Here is a 16451-nt window from a genome sequence, read left to right on the forward strand (position 1 = left end):
GACCCGATGCACAGCCCAGCGCCTGCTGATGGAAGTCTTCACTGCGCGTTAAATCCGTATTGATAGCTCGGTCCTCGCGTGGCACCAGCGTAAACTCCTCTAAGGTGGTGGTGCTAGTCTCCACTTCGAGCACTGTTGCTCTAGACCGAGATGGCTGTGCAACATCACCACCACCAGTCCCACTTAAAGACGCTGCTACAGTGATATTATTGTTATGTGTTGCATGCAGCTGCTGATTGTATTTTTCCATCTCTGTGCTGAGTGCGAGCAAAGGTAAGGCGCCTCCGCTGCTAGCACTTGCACAACCACCGCCTCCGCCGGGCGTGAATGGGCGTACTGCGAGTTGATTGTGGGAAGTAGCAGCCTGAGATGCAGCGGCAGCGACCATAATCATGCCACCTGGCGTCTTAAGGCCATCCAGTAAGCTGGAGATTGTCATAACGGCTACACCCTTGGGTGGTGCCATCTCTTGAATGCGTTGCAGCTGCACACTCAACTGGCGGATTTCTTCGAGTGCTTCCTGGTCGGAAAGTCTGGTATCTATGGAAACAAATAAAAAGAAATAAAAAGTTAGTAAATGAAAGGAATCTTACTCGCTGACTTAGAAAATATGTAAATAAAAAGATAAGTGATGTTGTTTAGGGTTTCGTTTGGGACGATGTTAACCCCTTGGCGTGCTTTAACGAGTCTGACTCGTGATGAAAATTTTGGCCCAAATATGAATATTAAGAGCCAGGCTCGCGAATAGATCATCGGGCCAACGTAAACATCACGAGCCGAGGTCGTGATTGAATGTATGTGTCTATCTGTACGCCATCAGAGTTAGTCTCGCGTCTCATTATTCCTGTTACAAAGTACATAGTTTATATTATTCTGATCTGTTTACCACGCGTTGACGCGTAACTTGGGCTGGAGTTTCGTCGATCCAAATGGCACGGCAAGGGGTTAATCAGTATTGAAGTTTCGGTAACCCCATAGTTTGCAGAGTAAACAATTTGTGTATTCGTTTTTCAATACACTATAGAAAAAACGAATTTGTGGTAACCGGTGAGCTAGTATTCCTTGCTGACAAACAAATAATCATCGTTTTTACCTGAGATGGAATAAAGTCATGGCGATGATTTGTTTGGAAAGTTATGAACTTTAAATTTTACGTGGGCAAAGTGTAAATTATGTTGACTTAAGACATGCATCTTTGCTTTTTTAATCCCATATTTACTTAGAAGGAAATAAAAGCTACATTACGCAAAGCATTAAAGCTAAGCAAAGCATCGGTATAAGATCTCATGACGAGCAATGTGCTAAGGAACTACCTACTTGCGCCGTTAAGTTCGTCACGCATATGTTTAAAGCGATAATTCGAACAGAGCATTTTCCAGTGCAATGCAAAATAGACAGAATCCTAATACCTAAGCCGAAAAATCCTTAGATGTGGAGTTCTCTTATAGACCAATAAGTCTGCTTTTTATTTTATCGACAGCCTTCGAATAACTTTTACCAAATCAGCACAATTAAAGAAATCTTATTCCTATGCATCAGTTGATTCAAAGAACATCATTCCGCCATTGAGCAGGTCAACTTTGTATACAAATTTCGCCTGAGAAGCTTTAGACAATAAAGAATTCTGTGTTGCCGTCTTCCTAGACATAGAACAAACATTTGACAAGGTCTGCCATACAAACTAGAAATGAATCTTCCTCATAATTTCCTTATGCTGCTAAAATCTTACAAAGCAGACATTCTTATTCTTCTTGATTGGCACGATAACCGTTTACGCGATTTCGGCCGAGTTCAACAAAGCGCGCCAGCCCTTTCTCGTGCTAACCGGCACCAGTTGGAGACACCAAGTGAAGTCAAGTCCTTCTTCACCTAGTCTTTCCAATGCAGAAGAGGCGTCGTAAAGCTCATACGATACTCGCCGTCAGCAACGTGCAAAAGTCCAAAAATCTTCGGCTGATATTTTCTCTCAAACACTTCAAAGGAAGTCTCATCGGATGTTGCAATCGCCTCAAGCTTCTGTGCCATACGTTAGGACAGGCATGATGGGTGCCTTATAAAGTCTTAGTTTTGCTCGACGAGACAAGACTTCACTACTCAATTGCCTACTTAGTCCAAAGTAGCACTTGAGCAAGAGAGATTCTACGTTGGATTTAAAGGCTGACATTGTAATTCTTGTTGATGCTGGTTCTTAGATAAACGAAGTTTCTGACAACCTCGGAATCGTAACTATCAACAGTGACGTGGGTACCAATGCGGGAGTGAACCGACTGTTTGTCTGATGAGATGAGGCACTTCGTTTTGTCCTCGTTGACCACCAGACCCATTCGCTTTGCTGCTTTATCGAGTTTGGAAAAGACAGAACTAACAGCCCGGTTGTTAAGGCCGATGATGTCAGTATTTTTGGCATACACCAACAATCTTCGCTCTTATAAAAAAAAGTAGACATTTTCGAGTTAAAATAAATGAAGAAAATACAAATCTCTATGAAAGCAAAGCAGGTGTGCCGCAGGGAAGTATCCTGGGACCAGTACTTTATACGCTTTTTACTGCCGACCTACCTTTAACAGTTAGCACACATACAGCTACATATGCAGATGACACTATAGCAATGGCTAGAAATAGCCACGCTTCTACTGCTTCTAATCAACCTCAGCAAAACCTTGATAACCTTAGCACATGGCTGAATAAATGGCCTATAAAAGCTAATGAAGCAAAATCAGCGGAAATAACTTTCATGCTCCGTAATAGTACTTGTCCCAGGTGCATCTTAACAACTGCGAGATACCGCCAGCGAACCACGTTAAAGACTTAAACATTCATTCTGATAGACGTCTTGTGTTGTGTTATTTTCAAAGCAGAAGCAGTTTGGATTAAACTACATTCGCATTATTGGCTATTTGGTCATAAATCAGAGCTTTTGCTGGGCAATAAGCTGCGCATACTCGTATATAAAGCAAACCGAAATGGACATACGGAATGCGAATCTGGGGCTCAGCTTCATATCAAGTCTTTACATCACACTGAGGTTCTAGTCAAAAGTGCTGCACCGGCATATTTTATAGTGATCTTGCAGTTCTATTGGTATATGAAGAAATTGGCAACATTAGCATAGACTAGATTTGATGGGTTGAACAAATCCAAGCACTCAGTCAGGAGACCATTATACTAAGCCACATCAGCATAAGACGTAACAACTGGCTGGCTAGCCATCTAATTCCTCGGCCGTCAAACCTATAACACCACATCAACGTCCCACGCAGACTTCAAACTTTTATGCCTACTGATCTGCCACAAAAATCATCGTTTCAAAATTTTAATTAAATGTACGAGTAGAAATTCATGGAGTTTAGCGGCGACAACTGGGGATGAATGTGCTGGTGCGTTATCGTGGTGGAACATCACCTCCTTTTTCGCCAAATGCGGCCGTGCCTCCTTCAATATTTTGTGAAAGCGGTCCAATAACTCACTGTAGTATTGTCCAGTAATTCTTCATCCTTTTTCTAAAAAAAATCCATTAAGATGGCGCCGTTCGCATCCCGAAAAATCATAACCATGACCTTCCTGGGAGATGATACTGTCTTTGGAGCAGATACACCGTCCCCATAAACATCATCCAACTTCGACTTTATCTCTTCGAATTTTTTCACATACAAAACCAAAAAGCGAATTACCGAACGATACTGCTCTTTTTCCATCTTAGCGAAAATCACGAAACACGTCTTACTCGAATAGCTGCCACATCCAAACTAGCCAATCAATCAGTCTGAAATTTGTCTTGCCGTCTTCCGATAGATGGCGGCACACGATGCTGACACCAACTTCCCTTAATTAATGGGGGATATTTTGGGTTGGGAATATTACGATGTCCCCCAACGGACTATTAATTTGTGTGCGCTAATTATCGCATGTGTCGATAAATTTTTATTTAAGGGCTTAAATCTTAAAAGTGCATACGGCTTTGATTTGCTTGCTTCACTGATTTGCTGATGAACAGGTTGGAGGGAGAGTTTACTCTGAAGAGCTAAGCATCAGTTCACCCATCGCTTGCCTGATCAGTGTAGTGTAGGCAGAAGTTATCGCCATAAGAGAGGGTTTATTGCTCTTGAAAAGGAGACACCTAACTTCGAGGGAAGTATAGTCAGGCAGCTCTGAAATTGTTAGAGTCAACAAAAACACGCTCACCTCGGTAGTTGAATGCCACAAATTATTATGCGAAGTATCGCATTATTTTAAAATAACCCTGATCTGGTTGCCAGACCATAGAAGTATAGAAGGCAATTGGAAAGCAGATGAGTTCGCAGAAAAAAAACACTAAACATTCACCCAGATAAAGTACTAATACCTATTCCCTTAGCTGCGTACAAATTATTAACAGGTAGACACCCTACCAATGCTGATAATATCCGTTGGAGGCAATCACCTTTTTGCTAAATAAGTAGGCAAACTTGGCCAGTTCCACGGTCGCACAAAATCGCTACTGAATCTTAGGGGACAGGATATGAGAAACACTATAGGGGTACTAGCAGCGCATTGTCTACTTGAAGGGTATGCAAACAGACTGAGGGTACCACATAATGACTTTTGTTGAAGCTGTCAAGATATTGAAGAAGAGACAACCGTGGAACAGCTCCTGCGTAAGTGCGCTGCTCTTTACAGAAAAAGGCTTTCCAGGCACGGCTACACTTTTTTCAGCATTGAAGAGATCTCGCAAAATTTAGTAAATCCGCAGGTTGGTTCAGAGAAGACTCAGTAGTGTAAAGACTCAGTAGAGCTCCAGTGGTACCGTAAAGGGACTATTTAGAACTAGGTGTGTCGAAAAATAGTCACTCAGCTCAAACTTAATAAATTAAAGAAGAATAATCGGAAATATTTAAAAGTATATTTTTTCTGAAAAATGAGTTTATTTTTAAATAAAAAAAAAACATAATACTATTAACCTCTATTAATTCATTCTCTATGATTTCTTCTCTATAAACCAGAAAAAAAAAACTAAATAAATCCGAATGCCAACTTTAATGCGATGAGTGATGGTCAGATAATACTTCTGCCCTTTGATTTTCAATTTACACCACAGATAAATTTATTAATTATTTTTTTGATGAAAAAAAGGCAACCATACAATTTTGTAAGTGGACAGAAACTTTTATCCATGAAATTAAGTGATTTATTATGAAATGGCCATATGTTTCTGTACAAGTTGAATAAAAAACAGACTTTTTTGATTGAGGAAATCCGTGCATCAAAAAAAAAAAAAAGAAAAAAAGTACCATTTATTAAAAATAATGTTTTTTGCACCTCATTTGACCTCAAAAATGTTTATGATAAATGGCCGTCAATGACACTTCACTACAGAGTTCAAATTGGCTGCGAATGCCCCATGGATAATTTCATAAATTACAGCGCCAATGCGAAATAATTTATTTGTCACCAAATGTCGACAAAAACGGCGCAAAAATTATGAAAAAGAAAGCAATGCACAATAAATTGAAATCGCATGACCGCAAATTGAAGCAAATACCAGATAATCTAAAGCTGATCAAATACATTCATACGTTTCTTCATGTATGCACTTTAACAGGTACATACATACATACATAGGTACATTAATACATACTTACATACATACATACACAAAATAATAAAATCGCATAAAACTTTAATAAATGTCGCTTGAATTTGGAATTTCAATGGAAAAATATTTGATTTCCAATAAAAAAGTGTGGTAAGCAAAAAAAAAAAAGAACAGAAACATACATGTTTTACATACAATTAAAATTATAATGGGTGTTTTGTTAGTTGCGTAGAGCTTTCGATAGATATGTATGTAAACAAATATTTGTAACAGTTCAGTTTAGTCTGACGAACTACTAAGTAAAGGCTTACGGGGACATGCAACAAACATCCATGGTACAGCCGCAAACATTTATTTCCTCAATTCACCTTTCTTTGAGCCCCAAACTTACAAAGCATTTCAACCATGAGTAAGGATAAGACTGCTTGCTGACTTAATAGCCATGTCTGAATTGGCATTTTAGAACTCATCCAAAAGTAGCTACAGGGATGATAAAGCCAAAAACATGATGGCTCTCTTTCCTTTCTGCTTTGTCAACAGTCCGATTAGGATTCGTCAATAGAAAATAACACGAAATGCGTGCAAGAGCGCACACTTTTACGGCGTTTTTTGGTTTCATTGGAAAACTGATTTGTAGCAGTTGCAAAAATGTAAATAAACTTAAAAGAAGTTTGAAACCATTTTTATAATTTTGATATTTGTTCAGTGTTGAAAACTTTCGTAAAGAGTTTTTAAAGTAAATGTATTTCTGTTCAACATTTTTATGTAATTGAAATTGCAATTTGAATAGGTCGAGCCGAGGAGAACCAAGAGATTTTCTGGCTCCCAAAACACTCATGGCTGATAGTCAAGGAGGAAAGGAGAAACGTATCAGAGAAAGAGATATTAATGAATAGAGACTGAGACAAAGGTAGTTACAATGGTCTACAATGGTAGTATAATGGTCTACTGACTGAGTGCTTGGACTTGTCCAACCCCCCTCAAATCTAATCCTGTGAGAACTTTCCAGATTCTTTGGAAAAATGTAAATATCCGCCAGTTTAAGAGAACGAATATTACTCATTCTCACGACATCGGAAGACAAAATTCGTAGACTTGCTCTAGCAAAGACAGGACATTCACAGACATTATTATATTGTAATTTATTTTGTTTTGTTTCAATATTTTTTAGGATAAATATTAATAGGGATAAAAAATAATAAATATGCAATAATTAAAGAAACTTTTTTGGAATAAAGTAAAATTTCTTAGTTAAACATTTTCGGAAAAAATTACATTTTATAATTTTTGATTTGATTTTTTTTTTTATAATAATTTCTTTTTTTCATTAATAACTGAAGTAGCAAAATTTCTTTATTTACTTAGGATCATTTTAAATTTTTAGTTTAATTTTCAGTTTATTTAGGATAAAATGTAATTAAAAAAAATCTTTTTATGGAAAAAAGCAACATTTTTGGAAAACAATTTTTTTTATCATTTTGGACTTAATTTTTTTTTGGGGGTTTTTTCTTGTAATTACTGAAGCTACAAAATTTCGTTAAATTACTTAGGGTAGTTAAAATTTTTTTAGGCGGCCGCCTTAGCCGAATGGGTTGGTGCGTGATTACCATTCGGAATTCACAGAGAGGTCGTTGGTTCGAATCTCGGTGAAAGCAAAATTAATAAAAACATTTTTCTAATAGCGGTCGCCCCTCGGCAGGCAATGGCAAACCTCCGAGTGTATTTCTGCCATGAAAAAGCTCCTCATAAAAATATCTGCCGTTCGGAATCGGCTTGAAACTGTAGGTTCCTCCATTTGTGGAACAACATCAAGACGCACACCACAACTAGGAGGCGAAGCTCGGCCAAACACCTAACAGAAGTGTACGCGCCAATTATTTATTTATTTTTTATTTATTTAGTTAAAATTTTTTAAATTTAATATTAAATTTGTTTAAGATATTAATGTTAATATAAGTAAGAAAAGAATAATTGGAAAAAAGACTAATTTTTTGGTAAGAATTTTCGGAAGACATTTTTTTTTCATTTTTGCTTTTGCAGGATTTACAAATTTTTTAATTTACTTAGGATACTTTTAATTTTTTAAATTTAATTTAAAAGTTTTTTAGGGTGAAATATAAATAATTTTAAAAAAGGTTTGTTTGTATAAAAGTTTAGTTTTTGGTAAACAGTTTTGCAAATTTTTTTATCGTTTTTTATTTAATATTTTTCTAGTTTTTTTCCAGTAATAACTGAAGCTCCGAAATTCCTTTAATTTACCTAGGATAATTAAAATTTTTTTATTTAATATTTAATTTGTTAGAGATAAAATATAATTAAAGAAAGCTTTCTTGGAAGAAAGGAAAATATTTTCGTTAAGAATTTTTGGAAGACATTTTTTTCGTCATTTTTGATTTAATTGTTTTTTATTTAAATTTTTTTTAGGATGAAGCATAAGTTTAAAAAAGGTGTGTTTGGAAAAAAGTTAAATTTTTGGTAAAAATATTTGCCAATTTTTTTATGATTTTTGATTTAATTGTTGTTTCTGGTTTTTTTTCAGTAATAACTGAAGCTTTACAATTTATTTAATTTACTTAGGATAATTTAAATTTTTGTTCATTTAATCTTAAATTTGTTTGAGATAAAATATATAATAAACAAGACTTTTTTGGAAAAAAGCAAAATATTTTTATTAAAAATTTTTGGAAGACATGTTTTTTGTCATTTTTGATTTGATTTTTTTGTCATTTCTTTCATTAATTACTCAAGCTTAAAAAAATTTTAAATTTACTTGGGATATTTTTAGTTTCTTAAATTTAATTTAAAGTTTTTTTAAGATGAAACATAATTTCAAAAAAGTTTATTTTTAGTAAAAATCTTTGAATATTTTTGATTTATAATTTTAGATTTAATTTTTTTTCAAATTTTTTTTCATTAATAGAGGCTGCAAAATTTCTTTAAGTTACTTAGGATAATTTTAAATTTTTAGTTTAATTTTCAATTTATTTAATATGAAATATAATTTAAAGAAATATTTTTATGGAAAAAAGCAACATTTTTCGAAAACAATGTTTTGTATCATTTCTGTTGTATAATTTTTTGTAGCTTTTCCCGTAAATCTTTTTAATTTTAAAATTTAAAATTTTTTGTTTAGGAAAAATGTAATTTGCAAAAATTTTTTGCTCTTAAAAAAAATAATTTTTTGGTAAAAATTTTTAAAAATTGTTTTTTATAATTTTTGATTTGATTTTTTTTGAATGTTTTTCGTTAATAACTGAGGCTGCAAAATTTCTTGAATTTAGGTATATTTGAAAAATGCTTGTTTGGGAAAAAGCAAAATATTTTTGTTAAGAATTTTTGGAAGAAATTTGTTTCTAATTTTTGGTTTGACTTTTTTTTCTAATGTTTTTCATTAATAACTGAGACTTCAAACGTTTTTTAATTTACTTAGGATAATTTTAATTAAAAAAAAAAAAAATTATGTAAAAAAGTTAAACTTTTTCTTAAAAAAATCTGTTTTGAAAAAAAATTATTTTTTATCATTTTTGATTAGATTTTTTCTATTTTTTTCATTAATAACTGAGGCTTTGGATTTGGATTTTAAATTTTTTGAGGATAAAATATAATTTAAAAAAACTTTTTTGGGAAAATACATTTTTTTTTATAAAAAATGTTTGGAAAACAAAATTATTTTTTATAATTTTTAAATAGTTTTTTTGTTTTTTGGAATTTATAAAATTTTTAAAATACCAGTTCTATTAAATTTATTTATTTATTTATAAGGAGGAAAAACAATAAATCATTTTTACACGAAGTAAGAAGCACTGGCTGCCAGGGCCTTCGGCTTTTATTAAATTATTTACCTAAATTAAAATTAATGCCTGTACTTTCGCACAAGCAATGATATCGATAACTATGTAACTCTGGTTTGAGAGCTGCGAATGGTAAACTTTGCTCTCATTTCTCTTCAGTAAGGTTTGGTAAGTCATTATGAATCGTTTAACAACCGATTAACGCTGCCAAATTGTGGAAATTTATTTCGAAAAAAAATTAAAAAAATATTAAGGAAAAATATAAAAAAAATTGATTAAAAAAACTTAATAAATCATAGAGCCCTGGCGGCATGATCGGTCCTTATTTCTCTTAAAATAAGAGCTGTCATTGCGATGAATGACCATCCTTACTGAATTTTTTGTTTCGAACAAAAATAGTCAGCAAAACTTTGACGACATTTGATTCCAACATCACGGCACAACTTGGCATAAAGCGCGTTTTGTAATCGATTTATTGCCATATTGAAGCCACCAGTAATGCCATATGGCCGGATTTATCGGAAAAAGTAGTCAAAAATTGGACTGATCGTATGGACCCTGTTACTTGTACTGCGAGATATGCCGATTATGACATACAAAAAATAAATGTCATGAAATTTTCCACTCGATTATATTTAATAAAACAAATTCATTCCAATAATACTTCTGTTTTGCAGTATCATTTTAAGATACAATGGGAATTTTTTTTGAATAATAAGAAAATGGTGGGCTTTTGAAAAATAGGTACGTTTTTCGGGTGGAAATCAGACTGTAGTGTGGAAAGTTAGGGCTGAAAAGAAACGAAAGTAGCACCTGTCAGAATGACAAGCCTACAGAATAATAACCAATTTCACTTTTTCGTTTCAGATGTCCTGAATAGCCAAAATCCTATTGACAAGCCACCTATCTTTTCTTTAAGACGCGGCACCAAACACGACTACCAAAAAATATGTAAAAAAATTGTTTTTTTTTTTTATACTATTTGATGTCAAATATAACATACTATAAAATCAAAACGATCGCATTATATTTGCTTTAAAAACAAAATTCCTAAAAAATATCTATAAACTGAGTATTTGACCAGACTACTACCTTAAGTGCTCAAGCTCTTCAAAACACAGACTATATAAAACGCTAAAATTACTGCAGTATTTTGACCAGCTTTGGTTACTTTTTTTGTTTTCTTTAATTTTCATTAGTTTTTTGTATAAAGATTATACTTCATTCTACCAGGAGTAGTATAAATTGAACTTTGATTTGATTGAACAAGATTTATAAAAATTTGACAGATTTTGTTCAAACTTTTTAATCAGAATTTAGAATAAAATTTGGATACACAATTTTATATACATATCCTTAAATTCTAATATAATAAAGTGCAAGTGCAAGTTGCAAGTGGTTCACATTTCTCGTCGGTTATCGGTAGCCGATTATGACGCAAAAACTCGGCGACAAACCATAACAAAATTTTGGTGACCAAGTCATCGTAAGAAAAGAACCAGACAATTAGGCGCTTGAACCACGTTATTTGACTACTTCGAACTATCTACTTTTAAAGGGGTTTATATTAAGTTAATAATTCATGATGATACACCAAATGGCCATAGGCGAGAATTTTGTTTTGACAAACAAAAAACAAAATCTATAATTCAAAAAACCAAAAAAAAAAAAAGAGAAAAACAGAGAACAACAAATTACCCCCAATTTTACTAAGTACTCGTAGAAATTCTCTTGTTGCACAGACGCATTTATTTTCTGCACGCGTAGAGAACATCAACTATTTATAATACTTAGCTAATGAAATTGTTGCACGAAACAGAGTACTTGACGCTGCGCAGCACTCCATTGTGAGCGTTTGACAAAAAATGTCTATTTGCTATGATTTACGTAACAAAGCAACAAAAAACGCCAAACGAACGCAAGCAAAAACTTCAGACCACGAACACTAATGGGCGGAACGAGATTTCACAGCTAATATCTGTAGCTGAGCACTGAGCCAAGCACCATGAAGTGCCAGAATTTATATTTTGACAAATGATGTGCGCGCTGACTGGCACCACAAGAATGCCCAAGCATTGATAACTGCCAAAGACAAAGTGCATGTCCCTTAAACTGTGGAAGGGCTAAAAACCATTTCATATGTATTGAAGTCGAACGGAGAGGAGTGCAGGGAGTACAGGGAGCATCACTGCATGCGGTAATAAGTCGGAAGATGCATTGGATATTTATAGGTATTTTGATATTTCCAATCCTTGGCTTGCATTTGTTAAACGCATAATATTTGTATGGTATATGTAAAAACAAGTAACCTTCATTGGCTTGCAATTTTCTTTTTTTCCTTTCTTTTTTCGAAAAATATGCATCCTATTTCTTCTCACCTTCCCGTATTGAGCTTGTAAGAAAGTACTGCATTAATAGTTTCTCTCATGCAAAAATACAGCTTTGTTGAAAATTTACTTAAAAAATATTAAAAAATACAAAATACAGAAAACGGTCATGATAAAATCTTGGCTGACATTTCAGAGCTACCCGAACTGGTGGACTCTGCAATCCCACCTACACTTGCCATTACATCGTACACGACCCTCCTACGCTCGTGGTAAGAGTGGGAACTGGACGATGTAAGACATGGAGAGTCCATCCATGCATACATAGATTGCTCATAGAACGCGGGCAGCATCTATATTCCGAACATCTGGAGATCTCCTTCAGTTTTCGGCTTCCCGACTACTGCAGTGTCTTTCAGGCTGAACTGATGGCAATACTGAAAACCGCGACACTGGTACATTGTGATGCGACACCTGGAGATGATCTGTGCCATTTCACTTATAGCCAGGTGGCCATCACAAAGCAGTCGACAACCTCCAACGTAGACATGAAATGCCGCAAATCTCTTAACGAGATGGCTGAGTTATTATATTTCATCTGAAGGTAATATGGGTTCTTAGCCATTGCGACAGTGAGGGTAACTGCAGCGTCGGTGAGTTAGAGCGACTCGTCACCAAATTGGCTGATGAGTAGACAGCCTTAGAAACAAGTAATCTACCTATCTTTAAGGAATTTTTAAGAGTAGCGAATGAAGGATGGCGTAATGAAACCACCTGCAGAATCGCCCGACTCTCAATGCTAAACTCACATAATTTCTCATAAGCCCAAATAATCGGAGTCTGAGCACACTGATTTCAGTTATCTTGGAGCACTACTTAAAAGGCAGACACGCCCAGAAGATGGGTGTGCAAACCCATTACTTCTGTAGAAGCTGTCTGGATGAGAAAAAGGGAGAGACGATCTCGCATCTTCCGTGCCATTTCCCTGCTCTATCCAGACGTAGATTCATAATTTTAGATAGATAATTTTTTAATGAATTGGAAGACCTTTGTTCTGCGGTAAGCAGTAATCTTCTAAATTGTTTCAAAAGTACAGACTGGTTGTAAGAGAGATAAGGTAAAGTAACCCATGCGACACAACAAAGGGCTATGCGCTTGATGTGTGTCCCACAGGACAACCGCTTCAATCCAACCTAACCTAAAGTCCGAAAATCAAATTTATAAATAAACAGTTTTATTAAAATACCTTCAGTTAAAAAGCTCTGAGTTTTGGAGGATAGCAAACTGACCCTTAACCCTAGAATATCACACTTACCGTGGGTAGCAGTGTATTGTTAATATTAATCATGTACCCAGACATTGGTCAAAAAGAGCATTGAGGAGTGTTTGAGAAAAAGGTTCTGAGGAAGATTTTTGGTCCTTTGCAGGCTCGGGACGGCCAGTATCGTAGGTGATGGAACGATGAACTGTATGAGCTTTCCGACGACATAGACATAGCGCAGCGAATAAAGATCCATCGGCTACGTTGGCTAGGTCATGTCACCCTAATAAAAAAAACGCTCCGGCTCTGAAAGTATTCGATGCGGTACCAGCTGGTGGTAGCAGAGGAAGAAAGATCAGGTAGAGAAGGACTTGGCTTAACTTTGAGTGTCCAACTGGCGCCATTTAGCACGAGAAAGAAATGATTGGCCCGCTTTGTTAAACTCGGCCAAAATCGCGTAAGCGGTTGTCGCGCCAATCAAGAAGAAGAAAACAATCAAAATAAGACACAATAAAAGAAAGTAAAAAAAATACTCCTGTTGCTTTTCATCAAAGTGCGTTTGTAGTGGGTATATCCAGGAGAAAACTGAGAAACATTCCCCAGCATGAGGTTTCGTCTGGTTTATTTAAGGCGAATATTTGCGTCAGTGCTACCGCTTTCAGCCCAATATTGGCCGTAACCTAAGCTGGATATAAAACGGACACTCCATCTCATCAGACTTTTTGTAACTGGTATCAAAGATTCCACACTGGGCATTTTTCTGTGGGGAACGAGCCTCGAAAAGAACGATTAAAATCGTCAACCGACGAGCTTGGTGGTCGAAAAAATCTGGTCGATGGGTACCACGAATTTTGAATCAGAACCAAAACTAGAGTAAATTTTGCTCAATATTTTTTAAGTAAACATTTAACTTAACTTTAATATGATCGCAATAGATGACGAAGCTTAAGTTTTTAAGTATGGCGCGGAAACTAAATAACAGTCCATGTAATGGAGCCATAAATAAGCAAATCCAGCAAAGCCATAAAGACGCCAGGCAGCAAATGTCAGCAACAAAAAAGATGATCTCGATTTGCTTCACCAGAGCAAAAATACTTGCTGCTATTCCGCTAGGTTCGTCCCACACAGTAACTGCTAAATTGCTTACCAAAAGTGTTTACAAATTTACTTGAAAATAGGAAAAATGAGGAACGGCGTCTCGCTTCCTTACACCACGATAATGCGCCAGTTCACACTGGTGGAATGATAAGTAACTTCATAGCGGCTTTTGGCATTGAAGAAACTCGTTCTCCACGAACTCTTTGGATTTGGTGCCGTATTTTTTCTGGTTATTTCGAAAATTTTCTTTTTACCAAAGAAGAAAAGTCTTTGGTAGCAATGAAGATATAATAATTGCGTTTAATGCTCAACTGAAGAAGCTGCAAAAACGCGATTTCGACGACTGTTTTCAATGTTGTATTTACAGATTAAAAAATGTATTGAAATTACTGGTGATTATGTGGAGAAGGTAAAAGGTAATAAAGATTTAAAGTAAAACCAAAAAATCTATATTTGCTTCCATACATAACAGTACAGATATATACGAGAGGACTAACGGAAGTTCGGTAAATTTAAATTGAATTGAAAAAGTTCAATTTACCGAACTTTCCTTTCGTAAATATCTGTAATGCATGTTTGCTGACTGCACTGGAAAAACATTCTTCTTTTTGTTTTTGCTTTATTTTGTAATATAGGTAATTTAGAAAATCACTTTCTCTAATTGACTATATGGCTTGTTCATTTTGTTCTTTATAGAGATAATCGGCATTTATCATTCCTCATCAGACTTCATCTCCAACACATTCTGATCACATTCATCCACGGACACTTAATCTTCTAACGGAATAGTTATAATTTTGTGTGCAGATACATATTTTCCTCTAACCTTAAGAAAATTATAAAAATTTATCATTTTCCTAATATCTAATTAATTGATAATTGAAAAAAAAAATTCATTTTTTTGCTTATTAAATTATCCAAAATATAGTCCCGAAACGATTTTTCGAAATTCCGCATATTTACGGAGATATAGCGCTTTTAGTGACGCAACCTCTACAGCAAAACTTCAAAATTAGTTTTCAGGGAAAACAAGCCAAGAATTGATATACAAAAATTTAGTTTGGTTCATGGAAGCAAAACTGCAAAACTAGTTTCCAGGTCAGAAAGTGCGTGGCCACTCCAAAGTCTAATTGTGATATCCAAACTTTACTCACATTGGTTAAAATGCTACTCATTCCGAAATCAAACTCACAGTTAAAAAAAAAATCAACATAATACTCAATTCAGCTATAAGAACTGCCCTAGGGGCACTGCGCTCCACTCCAATTGATAACATACTCTTCGAAGCCAATATACGGTCGGTAGAAAATCAGAGAGACTTGACCACGGCAGTTATTTAAAACACTTTTAGTAACAAAACACAACCCTCTCAATAATATCGCTCACAACTACAAAAAACAGAAAATACATACTCAAAACAAGAGTCATAGGTAAAATATTAAACCTCAGTGCAAAACTCAATCTACCTACAAAACATCCAAAACATATCATCCATAACTCGCCTTCCTGGATACTAAACCCTGAAGCAATTAATTTAGGGTAGTCCCTAAGTAACTTAAACAAAAACAACCCGAACCCGATCCAGTATCAAACAAGGTTTTACGAAATTAAAGAGAAATACCACAATTATACATTCATCGACAACAATACTACATACAGCATAACCTCACAAAACGAAGTTATAAAAATGTCAAACCTACTAAGCAATAGCTCAACATACTCTACAGAAATTATAGCCATATGCAAAGCTATAAACACAATAAAGAGCAAAACCAAAAACTTCGCAACATGTTCTGATTCCCTTTCGGCTATCAATTCAATAGCAAATATATACAACTACGATCACTATTCAACCACCATTAGAAACATTATGATAGCCAAATACTCTAAAATCAAACTTATTTGGGTGCCGCGATACGCCAACATAACTGGGAATGAATTCGCTGACTACACCGCCAAACAAGCACATCAAACACCAACACTAATGCCAGATAAGTTCAACTTTACCGACATTGAAAAACAAATAAAAAAACATTTTGATAGCAAACAGCACGATGCATGGAACTCAACTAATGACTGGTACCAACAGGTAAACTATACAAAAACCCACTTAATGGACTTTATAAAAAATAAGAAAAATAGGGTGACCCGACTAGACGGCATAAAGTTCGGGCGTCTTCGTCTAGGGCATACAAAGATTACACATGGACATTTCATGACCAACACCAACCCTTCTTCATTGCCCATTATACACCGCTCGCAGAAGACAAATCTTCAGCAACTCAAGTCCAATGACACATCTACATATCCTCCACAATCTCCGATTCAATATCTTTAATAACCAAATTCCTTAAAATAATCAACCTATACCATACAATTTAAGACCCAATACAAAAGTATTC

General features: G+C 35.1%; 1 protein-coding gene across 1 annotated transcript in view; it reads right to left on the reverse strand.

The window, feature by feature from the left end:
• Positions 1-16451, reverse strand: part of LOC129243565 (uncharacterized) — a 262008-nt gene that overhangs the window by 1369 nt on the left and 244188 nt on the right. The window contains exon 13 of the mRNA XM_054880668.1: positions 1-540. This exon is cut by the window's left edge and continues 1369 nt beyond it. Coding sequence (XP_054736643.1) covers positions 1-540 — 540 coding nt within the window. The remainder of the gene's footprint in view (positions 541-16451) is intronic.

Source organism: Anastrepha obliqua, chromosome 4 (genome assembly GCF_027943255.1).
Source record: "Anastrepha obliqua isolate idAnaObli1 chromosome 4, idAnaObli1_1.0, whole genome shotgun sequence".
NCBI lineage: Eukaryota > Metazoa > Arthropoda > Insecta > Diptera > Tephritidae > Anastrepha > Anastrepha obliqua.